The 20150-nt window shown below is 34.9% G+C and overlaps 1 protein-coding gene across 1 annotated transcript in view; it reads right to left on the bottom strand.

The window, feature by feature from the left end:
- ptpn18 (protein tyrosine phosphatase non-receptor type 18) overlaps positions 1-20150 on the bottom strand; it is a 51674-nt gene that overhangs the window by 8228 nt on the left and 23296 nt on the right. The window contains exons 10-15 of the mRNA XM_056464448.1: positions 19560-19637; positions 19242-19319; positions 16318-16403; positions 8889-9199; positions 791-822; positions 319-355 (exon numbers count right to left, since the gene is read on the bottom strand). Coding sequence (XP_056320423.1) covers positions 319-355; positions 791-822; positions 8889-9199; positions 16318-16403; positions 19242-19319; positions 19560-19637 — 622 coding nt within the window. The remainder of the gene's footprint in view (positions 1-318; positions 356-790; positions 823-8888; positions 9200-16317; positions 16404-19241; positions 19320-19559; positions 19638-20150) is intronic.

Raw genomic sequence — 20150 nt, 5'->3', positions numbered from 1 at the left:
AAAAAAAGCAACCAATGTGACAAACACATTTTAAATATGCAATTACTCCATTAAGAAAACACTCAGTTAACAGGTCCTAATTCATGTATCATGATTACAGAAAAAAATTACTCTATTTTTTTATTTCAACACCTGATTTAACATAAGCGTTTGTTCCTATTTTTGTGAATAATAACTCATTTGAACTGATTTGAACTGAGAAATAATAAACAGTGTTGATAATTAACGAGTGAATTGGAGCAGAAGAAATGTTGCACACAATATTTTCCATTTCAGACCAGCTTGTATAGTAAATAAAACACGCAACAGCGCACTTACTTGCACTTGGGCTTCGTGAAAGAGGAGGGCCGTGCGGCTGAGGAAAAACAAATTTCATTTAATTACATTTAATGATATTCTTTGCAGATCTTAATCTGTGATTATCAGGGTTAAAAAGACTGCGATCATCAGTCAAATACACATTAGCATCGTATTCAATCTGTCAGGATATTTTTACTAAACGAGCTGCCTGTAAGTGTGTGTTAAAGCTTGTTAACTTGTGAGTGTGATCTCAGCTTGAAGCCTCGGATCACAGGAAGAGGCTGAATGTGAATTTTGCCGTGAAACAAAAATAAGAGAGTAATTTGACACATCTACAAGCGTGCAGACAGGACTTACAGACCAATAACTGCATATAAGTGAGCCATATGAGATTATTATGTACTTAGCACTTTCATTTGATATCCAGATCAAAATCAAACTGGTGAGCTAAACGAACTGCAGGTATCTTATTACCAAAGAGATTATTTACCTGTGAATCTCTGTTCATGGACCTCAACTCCCCTGAGGAAAGAAAAGACAAAGATTTGCTTAGATATTCTGATTTTAAAAATTGTAATATTGAATGCTTTTACCTTGGATGTACTCAAAAATATGATTGAATCATTAACATGGGGATTCACTCTGACTGAATCATATTTAGTGAGTCGTTAGGGTATCACGTTACTTAAAGTACTTGTTCATAAGACCTTGTATCCTTCATGAAATGACCCATGAATGTGACTGAGATTTTCTGCTTGCTTATGACAACTGTTATGAAGTGTTCAGTTATGCCATTTTAAATGCAAAGAGGACATTGTTTGTTATAACAACTTGACATCAACAAGTACATCACAACCAATTATTCTCTTTGTTATGACTTTACCGAGACAACAAAACTTGCCCATACTACAGGCAATATAGGTGGTTCTTGAAGGGGCCCACAGACACTGCTGTCATATTATATTTACTGTGAACATAAGCATGAGCGGGCAATGCAGTGGCGCAGTAGGTAGTGCTGTCGCCTCACAGCAAGAAGGTCTCTGGTTCCGAGCCTCGGCTGGGTCAGTTGGCGTTTCTGTGTGGAGTTTGCATGTTCTCCCTGCGTTCGCGTGGGTTTCCTCTGGGTGCTCCAGTTTCCCCCACAGTCCAAAGACATGTGGTACAGGTGAATTGGGTAGGCTAAAATTGTCCAGGGCTCGAGGATCTCATAAGCTCAGGGCTCTCTCCCTGGACAGCATGCCAAACAAGCTTTATTATCAATCATCAGCTAAGTGTGTACTCTTGAAATGAATAAAAGATTGAAAATTAATGTGTTAATATGTTAATCTACAAACATGATGGACACGCAAGAATGACTTACGTCTAAATGATGTTTGAATGGTTAATTATTATTCTTAATTAATATCTAATCTTCTGAAATGCACTATTTCACGTTTTCTAAGTTGAATTTGATCTGCAAGATGAACTTTTATACAGATGTGTTTGGCAATTAACTTCTAAATGTAAAATTACTTCTACAAACACCTGAGGTGATTTCTCGGCGTGAAAGACCCATGAATGGCAGGTTAACCTGCTGCTGCTACTTCAATATGCTGGGAAAGTTCATTTAAAAATGAATGTGGATCATGTGACAAGTTAAGTGTGGGCATGTAACTAAGCAACATAACAGTCTGTTAATGAGGAAGTAGTACATGCCAAAGCGTGCATACTCTTCTGTTACATAAACAAAAGTATCTTTCTTCAGAAGAAAGTACATACATTTAGAACGTAGTATATATAGGCAAACTGCGACACAGCAAAAGTGAACATTACATAACATGACTCCACTGAGCTTGCATTATTTACTGTTGCTAGCAGGGTGTGGATTATACATCGGCGATCGGGAGGGTCTCAACTTTTTCAATAATGTTAGTTTGTGTAATACATGCTTCAGTGAATCAAAATGTATTTATTTAAATTACATCTGATTTGTTAATAAAACGTAATTAAATTTTCAGTGTTTTAATGGATATTTAGTGTATTCTGACCTACAGTTCCCTCTGATTAGCTTTTTCAATTGTTAATTCAGGTCAAACTATAAAAACTATGCATCTAATTTAACCTAACTTTTAGACTATCTAGATATAAACAGCTATTTTACTAGTAAAGTGTCTTTGTTTTGAACTGTTATGATCGGTCCTCAAGATCTGCTGGTTTCAGACTGTTGAATGAATTTTTTTCTCAAAAAGACTGGTGCGATTATGCATTCACAATGGTATGAGCCATTATAGGGGGTGGTAAAATATATATATTTTTAAATAATCTTTTTTATATTATTATTTAAGATGGGGCATCACGGTGGTGCAGTGGGTAGCACAATAGCTTAACTGCAAGAAGGTCGCTGGTTCGAGCCCTGGCTGGGTCAGTTGGCATTTCTGTGTGGAGTTTGCATGTGCTCCGCGTGTTTGCATAGGTTTCCTCTGGGTGCTCCGGTTTCCCCTACAAGTCCAAAGACATGTGGTATAGGTGAATTTGGTGAGCTAAAATTGTCCATAGTGTGTGGGAATGGGATTGTATGGGTGTTTCCCAGTGATGGGTTCCCATGCTGTATGAGTTGGCGGTTCATTCCGCTGTGGCGACCCCTGATTAATAAAAGGACTAAGCCGAAATGAAAATGAATGAATATTATTTAAGATCATGTTCTTATTTAAGATCAAGATTATTTATTTCTCACTATTAAATGGCTGACATCTTGTTTTGATTCAGGGGGGATCAAGCATTAATTAGAGGATCAATCCCCTCCAAACCCAGTGCTACAGTGCTAACCACTGAGCCAATGTGTCGCATAAATTTAATATTAATAAAAATAATATTAAATTTATTTAATTTAAATTAATAACACCCAGTGGGTTGATTTGTTTATATTTTATATGAAAACTGGGTTTAAATAACCCAGCATTCTTAGAGTGTGAAAATACAATATAATGTCAAATATGGACAAACCCAACATTAGCAATTTTTTTACAATTCAATTTAAATGACACTTTTTAAACCAGCCGTTGGGTTTGTCCATATTTGGATTTTTTTCAGAGTGTAGTAAAATATAGACACTTAACAATCACTGCAAGTATAGAAGTGAAGTAAAAAAAATACTTCCTAAAAGCAGTTCCTATACAGCACTACTGGTGAATAAACATTTTGCCAGTACTTTTGGCTTGTCAGACATACAGTTGGGTTTTTCCATATTTGGAGAATTTTAAGAGTGTAAGGCAAGGCAAGGCAAGTTTATTTATATAGCACATTTCATACACAATGGTAATTCAAAGTGCTTTACATAAACAGGAATAAAAGAAACATTCATTCATTTTTTTTTCAGCTTAGTCACTTTAATAATTAGGGGTTTGAACCACAGCAGAATGAACCTATAGCGCATGTCTTTGGACTGTGGGGGAAACAGATTCACCAAGCTTTGACTGAACTCTTGGAATTTCTAATTAACTTGATCCTAAAGCTCTGATCAGTTAGGTTTATATTCAGTCAGCATATCTGTAATGTTTTGAGGTCCTAGGCGATTTAGTGACTTACTGACCAGTAATAATACTTTAAAATTTATTCTGAACATAACTGGGAGCCAGTGTAAAGACCTGAGGACAGGTGTGATAGGCTCTAATTTTCTGGTTCTGGTCAGATTCCTGGCGGTGTAGTAAAATATAGACACTTAACAATCACTGCAAGTATAATAGCGAAGTAATAAAAGACTTCCTAAAAACAGTTCCTTTCCAGCACTACTGGTGTATAAACATTTTGTTAATAGTATGAATTTGGCTTGGTTGAAGAACAGTAGCAAAACCTGCCTGAACAACTGACTATGCTTGAAAAGTACCACTGAATGCTCTTCAGTATGCACATTATTCTGCTGATTATTTCTATTTGGTGCCATGGAAATGACACACTTCACCTGTTAGGACTCTGCCGACACTCAAAGTTCCATAGTGGATAAAACAAAAAGGGAATTTCAATCCTCTGTGAAATATGGAAATGGGAGCTTCGAGTAACTCAACTACAGAGAAACACCAAATGAGAGGACTCTGAATACTCTGGTGATGACATGAAAGAGAAGAAACTCAAACAGAAGAGAGTCCTGAGAGGACAGTGAAAGCTGCAAGCAGACGTTTCCCAACTCTGTCTGAAATAATCTCCTTTTTAATGTGCAGCTAAAGTCATGAGTTTGCATTTTTGGTGTATTTCAAATCAATTTCAGTTCATCAGGAAATTACTTTGATTGTCCATTTTCTAAATGAGAGCGTTACTCTATTGTTGCCTGGCTGTTGCTACAGTATGCAGTAACTATGGTATTGTGAGTGGTTTCTAGCAACTGCACAACAACATTCTAGGGTGTTGCTTTCTTTTCTTTTCAACATTTTCTTGTTGTGATTAATTGCTGAAGCTTTTATTATGGACTACTACGTTTTCTTATGGACTACTTTAGACCTGCTTTCAGCTGGTCAATCACGCAGTCTATTTCATTTTCTCAAAATAGCATTAGGACAACAAAGCACATTATCACACCTCCTTTCTAGACCAGCACACAGAGAGGTGCACAAGGTGGCGCAAATGGATTTGCTATTTAAACAATGTGGCACAAAATGAGGAAATTAGGGTTGCGTTGGTCTGAAAATAGCAACACATCTCGCCAAACACATCTTGCGCCTTATTGTGCCGGGCGTATGATAAGGCCTAGGGTTGGGCCGATAGACGATGCCGAGCCTGCATCGCCGATCCTCGGCCCCACCCTTATCCCAAACCCGCTTGCGAAAAATACACACTTAGGCCCGGTTTACACTAATACGTCTTAGTTTTAAAATGGCATTTTAAAACGAAAATGATACACATCCACACTGTGTTTTACCTAGCATGTCTGAACAGCCTGAACGTCCGTTGAAAACGCACATCACATGACCACACACACACACACACACACACACACACACACACACACACACACACACACACACACACACACGCTGTCATGCGTTCGTCTGAGCTCCAGAGAGCAGTGCACGTCGGACAGTTTATCAAGGATGTACCGCTGGATCGCGTCTCACTATAGTTGTTAAACGTAATATTTACTTCATCTTGTCTCTATCTAACGACTCTTCGGTCTTTTGAATCTAGCAGGTAACGTGTCACAGCGTCAGTACACTGCTTCAAGCTTTCACTTTCACACTTGTGCTTAGTAATTTTTGTGAAAACCTCAGATACTGTAGGTTGGGCACCTTTTTTACCGACCAAGTTTGTGGACGCTATTATAACGACACAAATCACTCTGCCTATTCATGCCAGAGTCCCGTGGAAAAAGTGATTGATGGGTGGTAATCTATGTGTAGCTTATCTTTATTTATTTATGGTTTGTTTATGGGTAAAACAAAGACCATGCGGGTCAGGTAGTTGAAACGGTAGGCTACAAATAATTAATTCACCTCCACCTATGATGACGATGCCATCGTCCATCGCGATGTTTCACATTAGACATCGTAAGATGCCAAATTGGTCGACATTGCCCAACCCTTAATAGGGCCCATAGACTTACATGTACAGTATATTGCGCGCATTTTATGTTACAGTTAATGCAAATGTGACAGGACTGACCGAAACGTGGGGACAATGGTAAATTTATTTGTATTACATATTTCTATTTATTTGTAGAATTTATTTATAATTTCATGTTTTTAATCAATTAATGAGAATGAAATCAACTTACAACTAACTTGCTATTCCTGAAGATTTTTTTTTTTTTTTACATAAAACTATTGAAGCTGTAGGTTCTGTTGGGCTGAGGATAAGGACAATAACAGGGTTTGTACATTTGTAAAGTGTTTTTAATAAAGAAAACAAAATCTGAGAACCAAATAAATGACACATTCCTTTACAGAACAACTCCCAGAAATCAACCATCAGTCCATATTAGACATTTCTGTGATGAAATACTTTTTATTCACTGTATTTATGTTTTTAGTTGAGGGATAGATAATGTACGTTTCTGGTAGAATGTCCCATATAAACAACATAGGCTCATTCTGAAAACGTTCTCCTATTTACGTTTCTGGAGATCGTGAATTATGTAGTCAGAGCTACATATGGCTGCATTTCGTCTTTAAAATGAATGCTACGGGGCGGTATGAAGCTTTCCTTTTATCGATTACCAGCTGACCGTTCACGTCCGTATGGACGGCTTTTCTACTGTTACCAGTTTGTCCCGTAGCTCGACATGTACGTCAGCGGACTAGAGACACAGAGCGGAGTTGACCGTGACAACAGGGTTCAAGTCCAGTGAAGAACGGTTCCAGAAAGCGGGTAAAATAAAAAATAAATCAAAAAAGTTAAAAACAGGGTAGGAATGTGGTAAAATCTGAAAACGTGGTAAAAATCAGGGGGCTTTTATTTTTCTGGATTGCTTTTTAAAACTGTCGGTTGGGTTTAGGAAAGGGGGTGAGTGGGTCAATCGGTGCTTTTTAAAACACTATTGGTTGGGTTTGGGGAAGGGGAGGGTGGAGAGATCGATGGGTTGGTCAGTCAGTAAATCAGTCAGTCGACAGTGGCCTGTGGTGGATTTACGTGAGAACATCAGGCGGGAAAGGCACTCGTGAGAAATTTGAGATCTCAAAAAGCGTACACAGTGGGCTCTGGTAGATTCGCGAAAACAAAAACTCCTGAAACGTATTTTGCTCTCTCCAGAAATGCATATAGGGCTACGCAATCAGAATGAGCCTGAGTTGCATATAAACTTTACAGTAAAGTCTTAACATTAGTTAAACCTGGTGTTCAAGCTGACTACCCTTTCAATATGTTTGTGGCTGTTTAATAAAATATAAGAATAATAAAAAAAGATTACGACTACAAATTTAATAGCTAACCTGAAAAATATTAAAATAATGGTTTCTAACTATCCTGATAGAGTTTAGCTCCAACCCTACCCTGCAAAAAAAAATCTAATAATTAACAGTTTCCGTATTTTGTTATTCACAAGTGTTTTCAGTTTATTTACGGTTGTGAATTGCATTATGGGATGTTGATCTGTGCTGGTTTGACTTTTGATGTTGAAAATTCAACTCTATAGTTTAACAAGGTGATTATTATTGACATTTTAGAGGTTTGAAATAATATAATGTGTAAGAAATAATATGAAGAGAAATCAGTTTGTAAAATAACAGAAAATATATTGGCTGTTTATTAGTGCTTTTGTAGTGTAATATACACACCAACCCCGACAATACATCACTTTAAACTATTAAAAATGTTATTAAAAGTGACTTTTCCCAACTTTTCAAGGTTTAAAGTTGTTGGGAGAAAGATCAAGCTCCCATAATGCAACTCAAAACCATAAAAAATGGGGGAAAATAAAAACATGAATCACAAAATACAGAAAGCTGCTAATTCACAGATATTTTTCTTACAGTGTAAATAAACACACTTGAAGAAGCTAATCAGGCCTTATTTGCGAACACACCGGCTGCGTGTTTGCAAACAGCAGGATGGAAATTACTCAAGAGCTGGGATGAAGTTCTCTGGATCACATATTTTATTTAATAATATGGGAAACAGGGCTGTGTAATTAATCGAAATCGTATCGCGATTTGAAACGTTGCGATTAACTAAATCGCAAAAGGCTGCGATATGAAATATATATGTATTATTTAATTTCCCCCCTCAGAACAAATGTGTGACTGTCATCTGTGTGTGATAGTCTTCCTAGTCAATTGAGTGAGCACACTTTTGCTCTGCTCAACCAAAATTTCGCAACCGAACTACGTGGAACGCCCACAACAAAACACAAACAATAAAAAAGAAAATAATTAAGAAAAAATCAATAGGAAAGCGCGTACGAGTGGGATGATGACATTTGCTGCTTCAGAAGCATTAATAGACTAATTAATATAAAGAAAAACAGGACATCAGTTATATGGGAATAGTTTGGTTTCAAAGTCACAGACACTGAACAATAGCAGGTAATTTGTAAGAGCCGTCATAGAATTGCACAGCACGCGGAAATACAGTACAACAACCAGCACCTAAAAAAGTCCCACAGGCGGCTATATGAGTAGTGTCTTGCTAAAAAGTCAACTAAAAGTATTGCCAGAGACACTCAATCTACAGTACTAGCAAGCAACAGCAAAGTCCAATTTCAGACTTGTTTCAGCCATGTTAGTTTGCTGATTGTTCTGTATTTTTATAATTATCATTTTTTGCTTTGTATAATAAGCTACACCATCACCCTAATTTGAATTCAACTCGTTTATAGAAAGGTAAGCTCATTTTATTTGTGTTTACGGTTTGCTCTAGAGAAAAATGGGTTTAATTTCTGAATACTTAAAAATAAATTTGAATAAATATAATAAGTTAATATCTTTTCAGTTTCGTTATTCAACTAACACACACTGCATTTGAGCAGTGTGAAGCTACGATACAGATTATTGAGCTGAAGCTTGACTGCTGGAAATAATTCTCAAATCCCCCCCCAAAAAAACAACAACAACAAAAAAAAAAAAATCACAATTAGATATTTTCCCCAAATCGCACAGCACTAATGGGAAACGCATTTTGTCTCTTACCTGGCAATAGCTCATAACCATCACTTTCCGTCTTCTTGGGTGAAAGTCCTCCTCTCTGATTGGCTGGCATTAATCTGTCATGAACTGGAGAGGGGGAAAGAGGCATGGCGGACATTGGTCTGTTTTTGGGTTTGACTGTACTGTAGAGAGCATTGTTATTAGTTTTCTCTGAATTTGCATTGTCATAGAAATGGACAGTGACTGAATGGGGGGCAGAGTTGGGAGCCTGCACTTTGGACTTGTTGATGACAGCATAAGTGTCATTCATCGTAGACTGAGGAAGAGAAAGCCTTGGCTTGAGATGTGGATTTCTGAAAGCAGAGACAGAAAAGTACATATTTAGGAATCTGACATTTATTAATCCTACGTCTATTGTTGATTATTACAATGGACATTCCATGTCAATGCTTTTTTTGGAGCATTTACAGTCAATTCTAATCTAAAGTCTGCTGTCCATGATTTTGGATGTTTGTCATCCAATCAAACAGCAGTAGCGCTCTGTCTGTTGGGATCTGAAAAAATATCCACAACGCTGAAAACAAGCATGGCAACACTTGGTTCTAAATGCAGAATAAAGTAAAAAAAATCAATGGTTTAGCCCAAATAAATGCCTACTTTTCACTGGTGCTCTTCAAATTACGTGGCTAGATGGAAAGATACAGAAACAAACACTCAAGATATTAAAATACAGCCTTTATTAGGTGAGAGTGAAATTGGCAGAATTAAAGACAAACTTGGCCCGATAGTAACGTTAGAGAATTGGACTTGAACTGTCAAACATCTTAAATTGGAGAAAGAAATTGGAATATTCAGGATAAGGAATTTAAGCTAGGCAAGAAAGACTCAACATTTCAATGTTGGAGAGAGAAGGGAATAAAATCACTGTGCTGTGTAATTAAAGCTGGAGAAACGGAAAGTTTTCAAAATTTAAAGGATAATTTTGGGCTTACCAATCAAGATTTTTTTTTAGATATCTACAGCTAAGAGATTATTATATATATAAAAAAATAAATTAAATTAATATAATAAAAGGAAAATCAGAATAAATAATATCTCATCACTCACTAAATTGATGCCTATAACTACACGATACCTAAATGAATCTCCTCGGTTTATGCGATGTTGATGGGCCACGGGTCCCCGTCTACACTATATGTAAAAGTAAAATGGGATAAAGAATTAAAGACAAAAAGAAGGAGAGGGCTGCACGGTGGCGAAGTGGGTAGCGTGTTCGCCTTGCAGCAAGAAGGTCACTGGTTCGAACCTCGGCTGGGTCAGTTGGCGTTTCTGTTGGACTTTGCATGTTCTCCCCATGTTTGCGTAGGTTTTCTCCGGTTCATACACATTTTTACTACTAAAATTCCATGACTTTTCCATGATTTTTCCAAGACTTTCGAATTAATTTTCATGACCTCAAGTTTCATGCAATGTCTACATACGTGGTAAAAGAAAAGCAATGCGTGTTCCAATTTATTACAGCAAATCGTAAAACACACAACAATCTATTTAGTTTAAATGTATATTTATTTCTATGTAAAATTGATTTAGATAATGCTTCCACTGCACTAATAATGTGAGAGTATGTGATTGGCCAAGAACAGAAAAGAAATAACCTATATTCAAGAATACAGATATCTGTTTTCCATGACTTTTCCAAAACTTTGTGGGTTTTTCTGTTTTTCTCAAACTTTTCCAGGCCTGGAAAATGCCATGTCAAAATTCCATGACTTTTCCAGGTTTTCCAGGACCGAAGAACCCTGCTCCGGGTGCTCCGGTTTCCCCCACAGTCCAAAGACATGTGGTATAGGTGAATTGGGTAGGCTAAATTTTCCATAGTGTATGAGTGTGAACGAGTGTGTATGGATGTTTCCCAGTGATGGGTTGCAGCTGGAAGGGCATCTGCTGCATAAAACAAATGCTGGATAAGTTGGCAGTTCATTCTGCTGTGGCGACCCCAGATTAATAAAGAGACTAAGCTGAAAAGAAAATGAATGAATGAAAGAATTTCAGAAAACTGGTATGACGTGGGAAATACACCAAACTAACACTAGTTCACAAGTTGGGAGGGAATTTTTCTGGAAATGACTTATCCGCTTCTTTATAACACCTAAGATTAAAAGCAAACAGACCTCCAGACAACAAAAGTCCTGGAGACAGTGTGGACAGGCAGAAATAGATCATACCCATATCTTCTGGAGCTGTGGGAAAATTCAACCATTTTGAGATGATGTGCAGAATGTTATTTCTGAGGTGTTTGTATACAGGGTTCCCAGGACTGCACGATTTGTGTTTATGGAAGATATTAAGGACACACTGTCCCCAAAGGTGACCAATATTTGTTTAAGATTCTTCTTGTGGCATACAAATAGACTATAACAAGGAACTGGCTTAAAGTCTCAACGTTGAAACTTAAGCAGTGGTTTGAGATAACTGAAGAAATTCATGTAATGGAAAAACTGACATTTATGTTGAGGATGAAAACTGATATTTTCAGGAAGGTTTGGGGAAAATGGTTGATATATAGGGAATATAAAGAAATCCCCATTTAAGTAAAGGTAATTGGGAGAGATATAGCAGAGATATATCTTATGCGTTTGGCTTTTTTTCTTTTCTTTTTTTTACTCTTTCTACATGCAAGTTCATGTGTGTGTGTGTGTGTGTATATATATATATATATATATATATATATATATATATATATATATATATATATATATATATATATATATATATATATATATATATATATATATATATATAGGTAATTATGTATGTGCATATTGATATGCATGTAATGATATGAAGAGTTCAGATGCAAAAACCTCTAAGTACCATTTGTAATTTCCATCGAAAATTAGCACTTTTCTCAGACTCTTATATTTATGTTGAGTTATTTCATATTAAAGACCTTTAAAATAGTGTATTCTTTGCCATTAACTTAAAACTATGACTGTAACTTTGACTGAACCTACACACAGGAGCCTGAGAAAAATGCTCTTTTTTAAAGGAAATTTCAAATGGCTTTAAGAGGTTTTTGCATCTGAACTCTTCATATATATCTGCACGTTTTTTCTTTTTTTCTTGTTAAATTATTGTTCTGTATTGTAAAAAAATAAACTAAATAAAAATAAAAGTTCTAAAAAAATTTAATGATTTTATTCACATATATTGATTTATTTGGCAATACTTCATTGTACAGAAATAAGAGGGATTACATTTACTAATAAAGCTTTAAATAATGTTTAAAAAAGATATGCCCATTATAAAACAAAAACCTCAAAATAGAATTTAAACGTTTTAATTGTAAATGTTATAATAAGTTTGTGATGTTGAGAAGAAACATCAAGTAAAGACCAACAATTTATATTATTTAAATTTTAATTTCATATTAGTATTTGCTATAATTTTAATTTTAATATTGGTAAGATTCTGATTTTAACCTGTTTTATTCAATTTGACTTAAAGCAAAAAAAGAACCCCAGAGGAAGAACAAAATATTAGTTTTTCTCAAAGTATTTTTTTTTACTTTAAATCAGCAGTTTCATCCAAATCAAAACTATAATTTGAGGGAAATTGATCAATTTAGCTGTAATAAATTATAGTAATTACTTTAGTTTGAAGTAAAATTATACTTTGATCTAAGGGTAAAAGAGATCTCCGTTGTACCAAAAGCAAAAATAGTTTTTGTAGCAAACTTAAAAAAAAGTTAAGTGTGTTTATAGCAAATATTTTTACTTTGGTACTTTACTTTTGGTAATTTATTAAACAAAATAAACACTTTAGATTTCAACTAAATAACATTTTAAAATTGGAAACTAAGTAAAATTATACTTATTATATTTTTTAGCTTCAACGAATTACAGTAATTTTTTAAAGTTGGTTCAAAGTATATATATTTTTCAGTGTATGTTATGTGTAGATTTAAATAAATTTGTTATTTTATTCATTTTTATGACAAGTACATTACAGGAATGTCATTATTTATAAAGAAATTGTTATTAGACTGATTAAGAACTCATATCAAATAATATTTATAAATAAAATGCTCATCTCATCTAATTTGCTAGCAAGCAACAATTTTCTTCCGCTTATCCAGCTGAATAATTATATTTAATAATATTATTATACATTATTTATATATTTTTTCTTATAATATTTCACGTGTGATATTTTTACATTTTTCATATCTGTATTCTATGTGATTATTTTTTGTATTTGATTTTGTATGATAAATATCCAAAGCAATCCAAAGCAATCAATGAATCAATCAAAAAGATAAACCCAGATTGAGTTGGTAACAAAGAAAATAATTACATTGCATTATTGGCAATATTTCAGTTTTAAATCAACCCCATGTACATAACAAAAGCAATTTACAAGATATGCACAAGAAATAAACCAATAAAGAGTTTCACACCACAGTCAATTATTCACATTTGAAATTAAACATAATGGAGGTGCCGTTGCATTACTGCTGCATACAGTATTCTCTCATAGATGACAAGAGCTGAATCTGCTTATGTGTCTGAATTATGAGCCAAATTGCCTTGTTATCATAAAATACATCAGTGCATCAATACATATTATCGTCTATCAGCACAACAGTAGTACAAATATTAACATCTTAGAGATGAGGTCGCTAGCATGTCCATTACACTGCTACATTACAATCCAAAGGGAATTTGTAACTACCATGCATTTTATTAGATTACACAATGGCACACGACTAGAAGCTCTCTAACACAAAAGAGAACATTTATCTTCCACATTTCGCTCTGGGTGACTTGAATACGTTGGTGCGTTTTGCAAAGTGTCACATTTGCATTCGATTTCTTTTCTGAAATATGCTACTGACCCAAGGGAAACCGCAATGCCAGAACACTGACTTAAAAAATGATTAAATTGCTTGTTTGTTTGGTATAATCTGAGCATTAGCAAAAACTGCAAAATATTCTCATCTTTCAGTCGACATAGCAAAAGTCATACTCTTCTGTGTGCACAAAGACTTTTAGACTAGTTATTTAGCAAGATACTAGTATTCAGCTTAATGCGCAATTTATTTAGTTAATTAAGATAGGTTAATTGGGTCAGTCATTGGACAACAGTGGTTTGTTCTTTAGCCAATAGAAAGTAAGAATTTTAAAGATGGCTGATAATATTATTCATAGCATTTTAAAAATAAATAAATAATAAAAAAAGAATAAAAAATATATATAAAAATAAATAAATAAAGGAAATACTGTGAAAACTGTACTTGCTGTGTTAAACATCACTTTCATAAATATTTGAAAAAGAATTAAAATTTCACAGTATACCCATATAATGGCCCATTTCCACTGAGTGATACGGTTCAGTTCGGTACGTTTTTATGGCCATTTCCACTGTCAAAAGGTCCCTAAAACCAGTAGCAGGACTAAAGGGTACCAAAAAGCAGAGCTACTAGACACGCAGCTGAACGCTATTGGTTTACAGTGAAGCGTCACTCGCTCGTGGAGCTAGCCAGAATGAAAACAAAGAAACCGCCATTTTAAATACACAGACGGGACATTACATAATCGTAATACTATATGCATATAATAATGAGGTATGGATGAATAACTCATTTAATAACTCACTTCTAATAACATTTTTTTATATTTGACATGATGACAGTACATAATATTTTACTAGATATTTTGCAAGATACTAGTATTCAGCTTAAGCATTTAAAGGCTTGATGAGGTTAATTTGGTGAACTAGGCACGTTAGGGTAATTACCTAAGTCAGTAGCTACGTTTCCATCCATCTATTTATATTTTGGATATGCGCATAAAAAAAAATCAGTTGATGGAAACGCCAAGATGCAATTTTGAAAACAGAGTAGGATCAAATTTTTATTCAATGAGAAAAGGTGCACATAAACTACGATGGAAACACTTTTACTGAACAAATTCCAGTATGCGCATTGAAAACATCATGTGATTTTGTTATAAGAGATCATGTGATGACAAAAATGTGTGTGAATGGACAAACCAGCAGGCTGACCACATTGTAAAACATCTGAAATGTTGTTTTGGTCATTCTAAAGCGCCTTTACCGTTTCAGTATTAGTGTTATTATATTATTAATGACCTCCTGAACTGTCAAGAGCATCTGTATTCCGCATCTCACACTTTTAAAGTTTTCAACGCCACCAGGCTTTCATTGCGTGTCGGCATTGTCTTCTGAGGCTTAAGTCATTTATTAAATAAAGAAAAGATGAACGCAGCTACTCCTACCACAGCAAAGTCCGTTTTTACTGTTGATATTTGGCACCAGTTAATCAGGAAGTGACGATTTTATTCACTTTGACTACTTAGATGGAAAACGCTGCTTTATCCGCACGTCTTTTATGCGATATTCCAGTTTTGCGCATAAATTTAATTCACATTTTTGGATGGAAACATAGCTATTGTATAACAATGGTTTGTTCTGTACAATCAAATAAAAATATTACTTAAGAGAGCTAATAATGTTGACCTTAAAATGGTTTTAAAAAACATTAAAAATGACTTTTATTCTAGCCAAATTAAAGCAAATAAGACTTTCTCTAAAAGAAAAAAATATATAGGAAATACTGTGAAATACACTGTTCAACAGGGGCTGATTTAGTTATTTGGAGGCCCTAAGCAATTCTAGCCATGGGTCCCAACAGTCCTACTATGCACCCTTTGTATTTTTATTTGTTTATTTTTATCTTGCTGTCCTTTATCACACTTAATCTTAATGCAATCTCTACATTTTAAATAATTAGTTTTCTTAAAATGAATTCACAACTAAAAATGATAAAAAAAATAAAAAATTAATTGTTTTTAAAGATATATCTTCACCTGATTTGGCTGCTGGACTGATCCATGATCGGAGGTGGGGGAGAAACATTTTCAGAGAAGTAATAACTATGCTACAAATTTATTTGTTAGACTCTCACAATACAAAACATGACAGAAAACCATGTTCTATAGAACTTCTAGGTATTTATTGGGGCCCCCAGATTTCCCGGGGCCCTAAGTGGCTGCAATATCTCGCTTATTAGTTAAACCCACCCCTGCTGTTAAACATAATTTGGAAAAAATTACAAAAAAAATTTAAAATAAAAATAAAATCACAGGAGGTTTAATAATTTTGACTTCAAATGCATATATATATTTAGATGACTCAAATAACTCTACGTTATGTCTTAAGATGAGAAAAAAGTTCAAATTTCTCCTTGTGGTGTCTGAGACAAAACCAACAATAACAGCTTGCGTCTTGGCTGAGACCACCTGTGTGACACACAGTGCTGTAGTTAACAGATTTATGCAGTTGTCAATCTAAAATTGGTCCCTGGCTGCATGCGTTGCCACTGCTGGTGTTAATCATATCCGCAAACAGGTTTAGAAATGTCAAAAAATATGATCATTTATGGTCTTACCTTGATTTTGGTGGTGCACGGGCAGGGGCTAATGATGCAGATTTCAGTGAAATCTTCGGCGGAGCTGCATTGATGTACAGAGAAGTCTTGGGTTTACAATATAACGAAATAGAAACAAAAACAAGCAAATTGAGAAATGTGTGCACGGTGTTGACGAGCAGCTGCATAAGAGCGTCTGTGTTCAAAATGCTGAAGGACGTCTAAGTATTTGCATAGAGGAAGCACAGAGTGATCATGTTTCCTGCTGAACTGCTTTTTTTGAAACACATGGTTCAATGACTTGAGGAAGTAAAACTAGGTGTGATGTAAAAAAGTGCTTAAGTGATTATGTTTAAAATACAAAACTTAAGAAAATATGGGTATTTATAATGCCACTGAATGAAAAAGAGCTGTCAGACAAATTCCAAATGGTAATAAATGTAACAACTATCATTGAATGATTAGTACATCTCATAGAACAAGAACATTTAGTAATAGCTGTTAAAACAAAAACAGAGTAATTCAGTATATCATTTTTCTGTGGAACAAAAAGGAGGTATTTTGCAGAATGTTCTTCATTCGATAAAAGTAAACAAGGATATGTATGTAAACGAGGACCGCAACTGTATGTTGAGGTCAACATAGGTTCATTCTGAAAATGTAGCCCTATAGACATTTCTGGAGATTGTGAATTATGTAGCCAAAGGTACGTATCGCAGCATTTCGTCTTTAAAACGAATGCTTTAGGGTGGTATGATGCCGTTCCTTTGACCACGTAGCTCCGTATGGACGACTTTTCCATGGTTACCAGTTTGTCCAGTGGTTCGCAGTGTACGTCGGAGGATTTGAGACGCAGAGAGGAGTTGACTGTCGGCCTTTGCCAGTTCCAGGAGCAGGTAAGACAAAAACAGAAGCCAAAATAAAAAATAGGCTGTCGCAAGGGCTTTTCTTTTTCTGGATTTCTTTTCAAAACACTGTAAGTTGGGTTTAGAAAAGTGGGTGGGTGCTGGTCAATCAGTGCTATCTAATACAATATCAGTTGGGTTTAAGGAAGGGGGTGGGTGGGGCGATCGGTCAGTTTGTCAGTTGACAGCGGCCTCTGGTGGATTTACGCGAGAAGAGCAAGCACAAGTGGCACTCGCAAGAGAATTTTGAGATCTCAAAGTGTACATCGCGCCCTCTGGTGGACACGCAAAAACAAAAACAGCAAAAAACATAGCTCCTGGGATGCATTTGGCACTCAACAGAAATGTATATAAGGGTACAATTTCAAAATGAGGCTTCATTGGTTGAGGTCCTATAAGGACCAAAAAAAAAAATAATAATTACCAGAAGGCATTATTTATACACTGTATAATTAAAAACCAAGCTAAATAGTTATTTTATTGATGTAAATGAGTAAACCCATTGCCTTAAAATCGACAAGTATAATTTCCTTAAAAAATCAGTACGCTTGTAGTAACTGTTAGGCATGGGCTGGTATAAGATTGATATGATAACCTTGATAACCTTGGATAAAATTATCATGGTATCACGGTATTGTGATTACTGCTCTAAAATATGTTCTCTTTAAATGTCTGAGTAAAAAAAACAACAACCTTTCACCCCATTGAACACAATATATTTTAGTTTGAGAAACTTTTAAATATTTTGGAGCAGTAAACATGTCAGGCTAAATAATTTAAATAAATCATTGACTTCTGCTGTATTCATTAGTTTCAAAAACACAGATTTCTTTACAGTTTAAAATAGCATCTTTGGATATTTTTTGTGTTGGAGATACTGTTGTCCTAAAAACAACAACAAAAAAAACGTAAATAAAAAATCTTACATATAAATACCATAGGAATGGTATAGCAGAAAATTTTGGCTGTTTTAAAACCTTGACTTCTCCATACCGTAGTATACCTTGAAAAACGGTTATCATACCATGCCTACTGTTAAGTTGACTTAATTTTTATGATTAAGCACATGGTTCATTTCCTTAATAATTATAAGGCGATGGGTTTACTCACTTTTTAAAGATAAATCAATGAATTGATTAAAAAGCAATTACTATACTTTTTAAAAGTAAAGTCAACTCATTATTGTTTATGGTGTCCATGACTCATGCACTATATTCATAAGCTTCCTATCAGTCTAAAATAGCTCAGTATGAAAAATGTTTGACGTCATTTAACATTTAACTTATTTTTATGTTTTTATTCACACATCTCTATCTTCTGCTAAAAAGAACAGGAGATATATATATATATATATATATATATATATATATATATATATATATATATATATATATATATATATATATATATGTGTGTGTGTGTGTGTGTGTGTGTGTATGTATGCATGTATGTATGTATGTACTTCAACTGTATATATATATATATTTATATGTGTGTGTGTGTGTGTGTGTGTGTGTGTGTGTGTGTGTGTGTGTGTGTGTGCGCGTGTGTGCGTGTGTGTGAGAATGACAGCATCCAAACAGTTTATAATAATATTTCATTGCCTTCTATCGAAGACAATGACTATGATCAACTATAGTTACCAACATTCTCCAAAAATACCTTATTTTGTATTCAGCACAAGAAATAATCAACTGCAGGTTTGAAGTGCATTTCTGAATCTCATTTCTGTATCCTTCATATGCGAATGCATTGTGATGAAAGAAGCAAAGGCTTTCAATTATAAGAAACTAGCTGCAGTGTGTTTATAACTTTAGATGGCTTTGAATATAGCACATAAGTCACATGGACTATTTTTATAGTGTGTTCTAGTGGTGTCTGGGGCCTGACAGCATCATTTAGTACAGTAGCGAAATGAGTTTCTCTTCCCCTCTTTTCCTAAAAAGCCTTTCTAGGGACCAGAGATGCGAATTAGCATAAGTTATATTCTCTGTGTATGAGGCATATTTGTCAGTGTTTGGCTGGATTATGATGTCTTACATCTGCATTCATGTTTTTCATTTCCAAGGCCTTCTGAAACATCTGAGCAACCGTATGAAAGACAAATCCATACTGCTCCTGTATGAGGAGATAGAAAAAAGAAATGGCACATTATCAGGATTTCACATGCCGTTGTGAAATATGACAGACAGGGCTAAATGGGCCAATACATGTGCTCTGATGAGATAAAAACATAGAAGCTTTTATTCTTTACTTTAATGAACAGAGGTTCAATTATAGTTCAAGAACCCATGCTGTAGATCATTTCCATAGTATATGCCTGGGGAAGAAAAAAGAAAAATCACATTATGATGTTACCTTAGTCTGCACAGCTGAAGGTCTCTGTCTTCTGAGCTCCAACACCAAGTCCAAAATATTAAAGTCCTCTTGTATTTTCTAGGAGTAAAAGAATACATGCTGACAATTAGCAGTACTGATTTCCCCCCTAAAGTTTAACTATAATACCATTCCGCAGCATAAAACATATGCCAGAGAGTAATTGGTGGGTTATTCCACTGTGGAATGAATGGTGGTTCAGTCCCTGATAAAGTATTACACTATATGCAAGTATAATGCAAGGAGATATTACATTATTGTGAGTATATATGTGTTAGTATATATTACACTGTATTTAACATGTTGAGTGAGTGAGTGAGTGAGTGAGTGAGTGAGTGAGTGAGTGAGTGAGTGAGTGAGTGAGTGAGTGAGCGAGTGAGTGAGTGAGTGAGCGAGCGAGCGAGTGAGCGTGAGAGAGAATTTTCAATATTCATTAAACAGAGTTTGAGTCGTGGTAAATACTCATGTAATTTCTGGTAAATAGCATATAATTTAGCTGTTTGTGAATGCTCCTACACTTTAAAAGCACAATAAACAATGAGATATTGTCTCCCAAAAGAAAGAACTGAATCT

Source organism: Danio aesculapii, chromosome 8, assembly GCF_903798145.1.
Source record: "Danio aesculapii chromosome 8, fDanAes4.1, whole genome shotgun sequence".
Lineage (NCBI taxonomy): Eukaryota > Metazoa > Chordata > Actinopteri > Cypriniformes > Danionidae > Danio > Danio aesculapii.
Note: the sequence above shows the minus strand (reverse complement) of the source record. Positions and strands in the feature narration are given on the sequence as shown.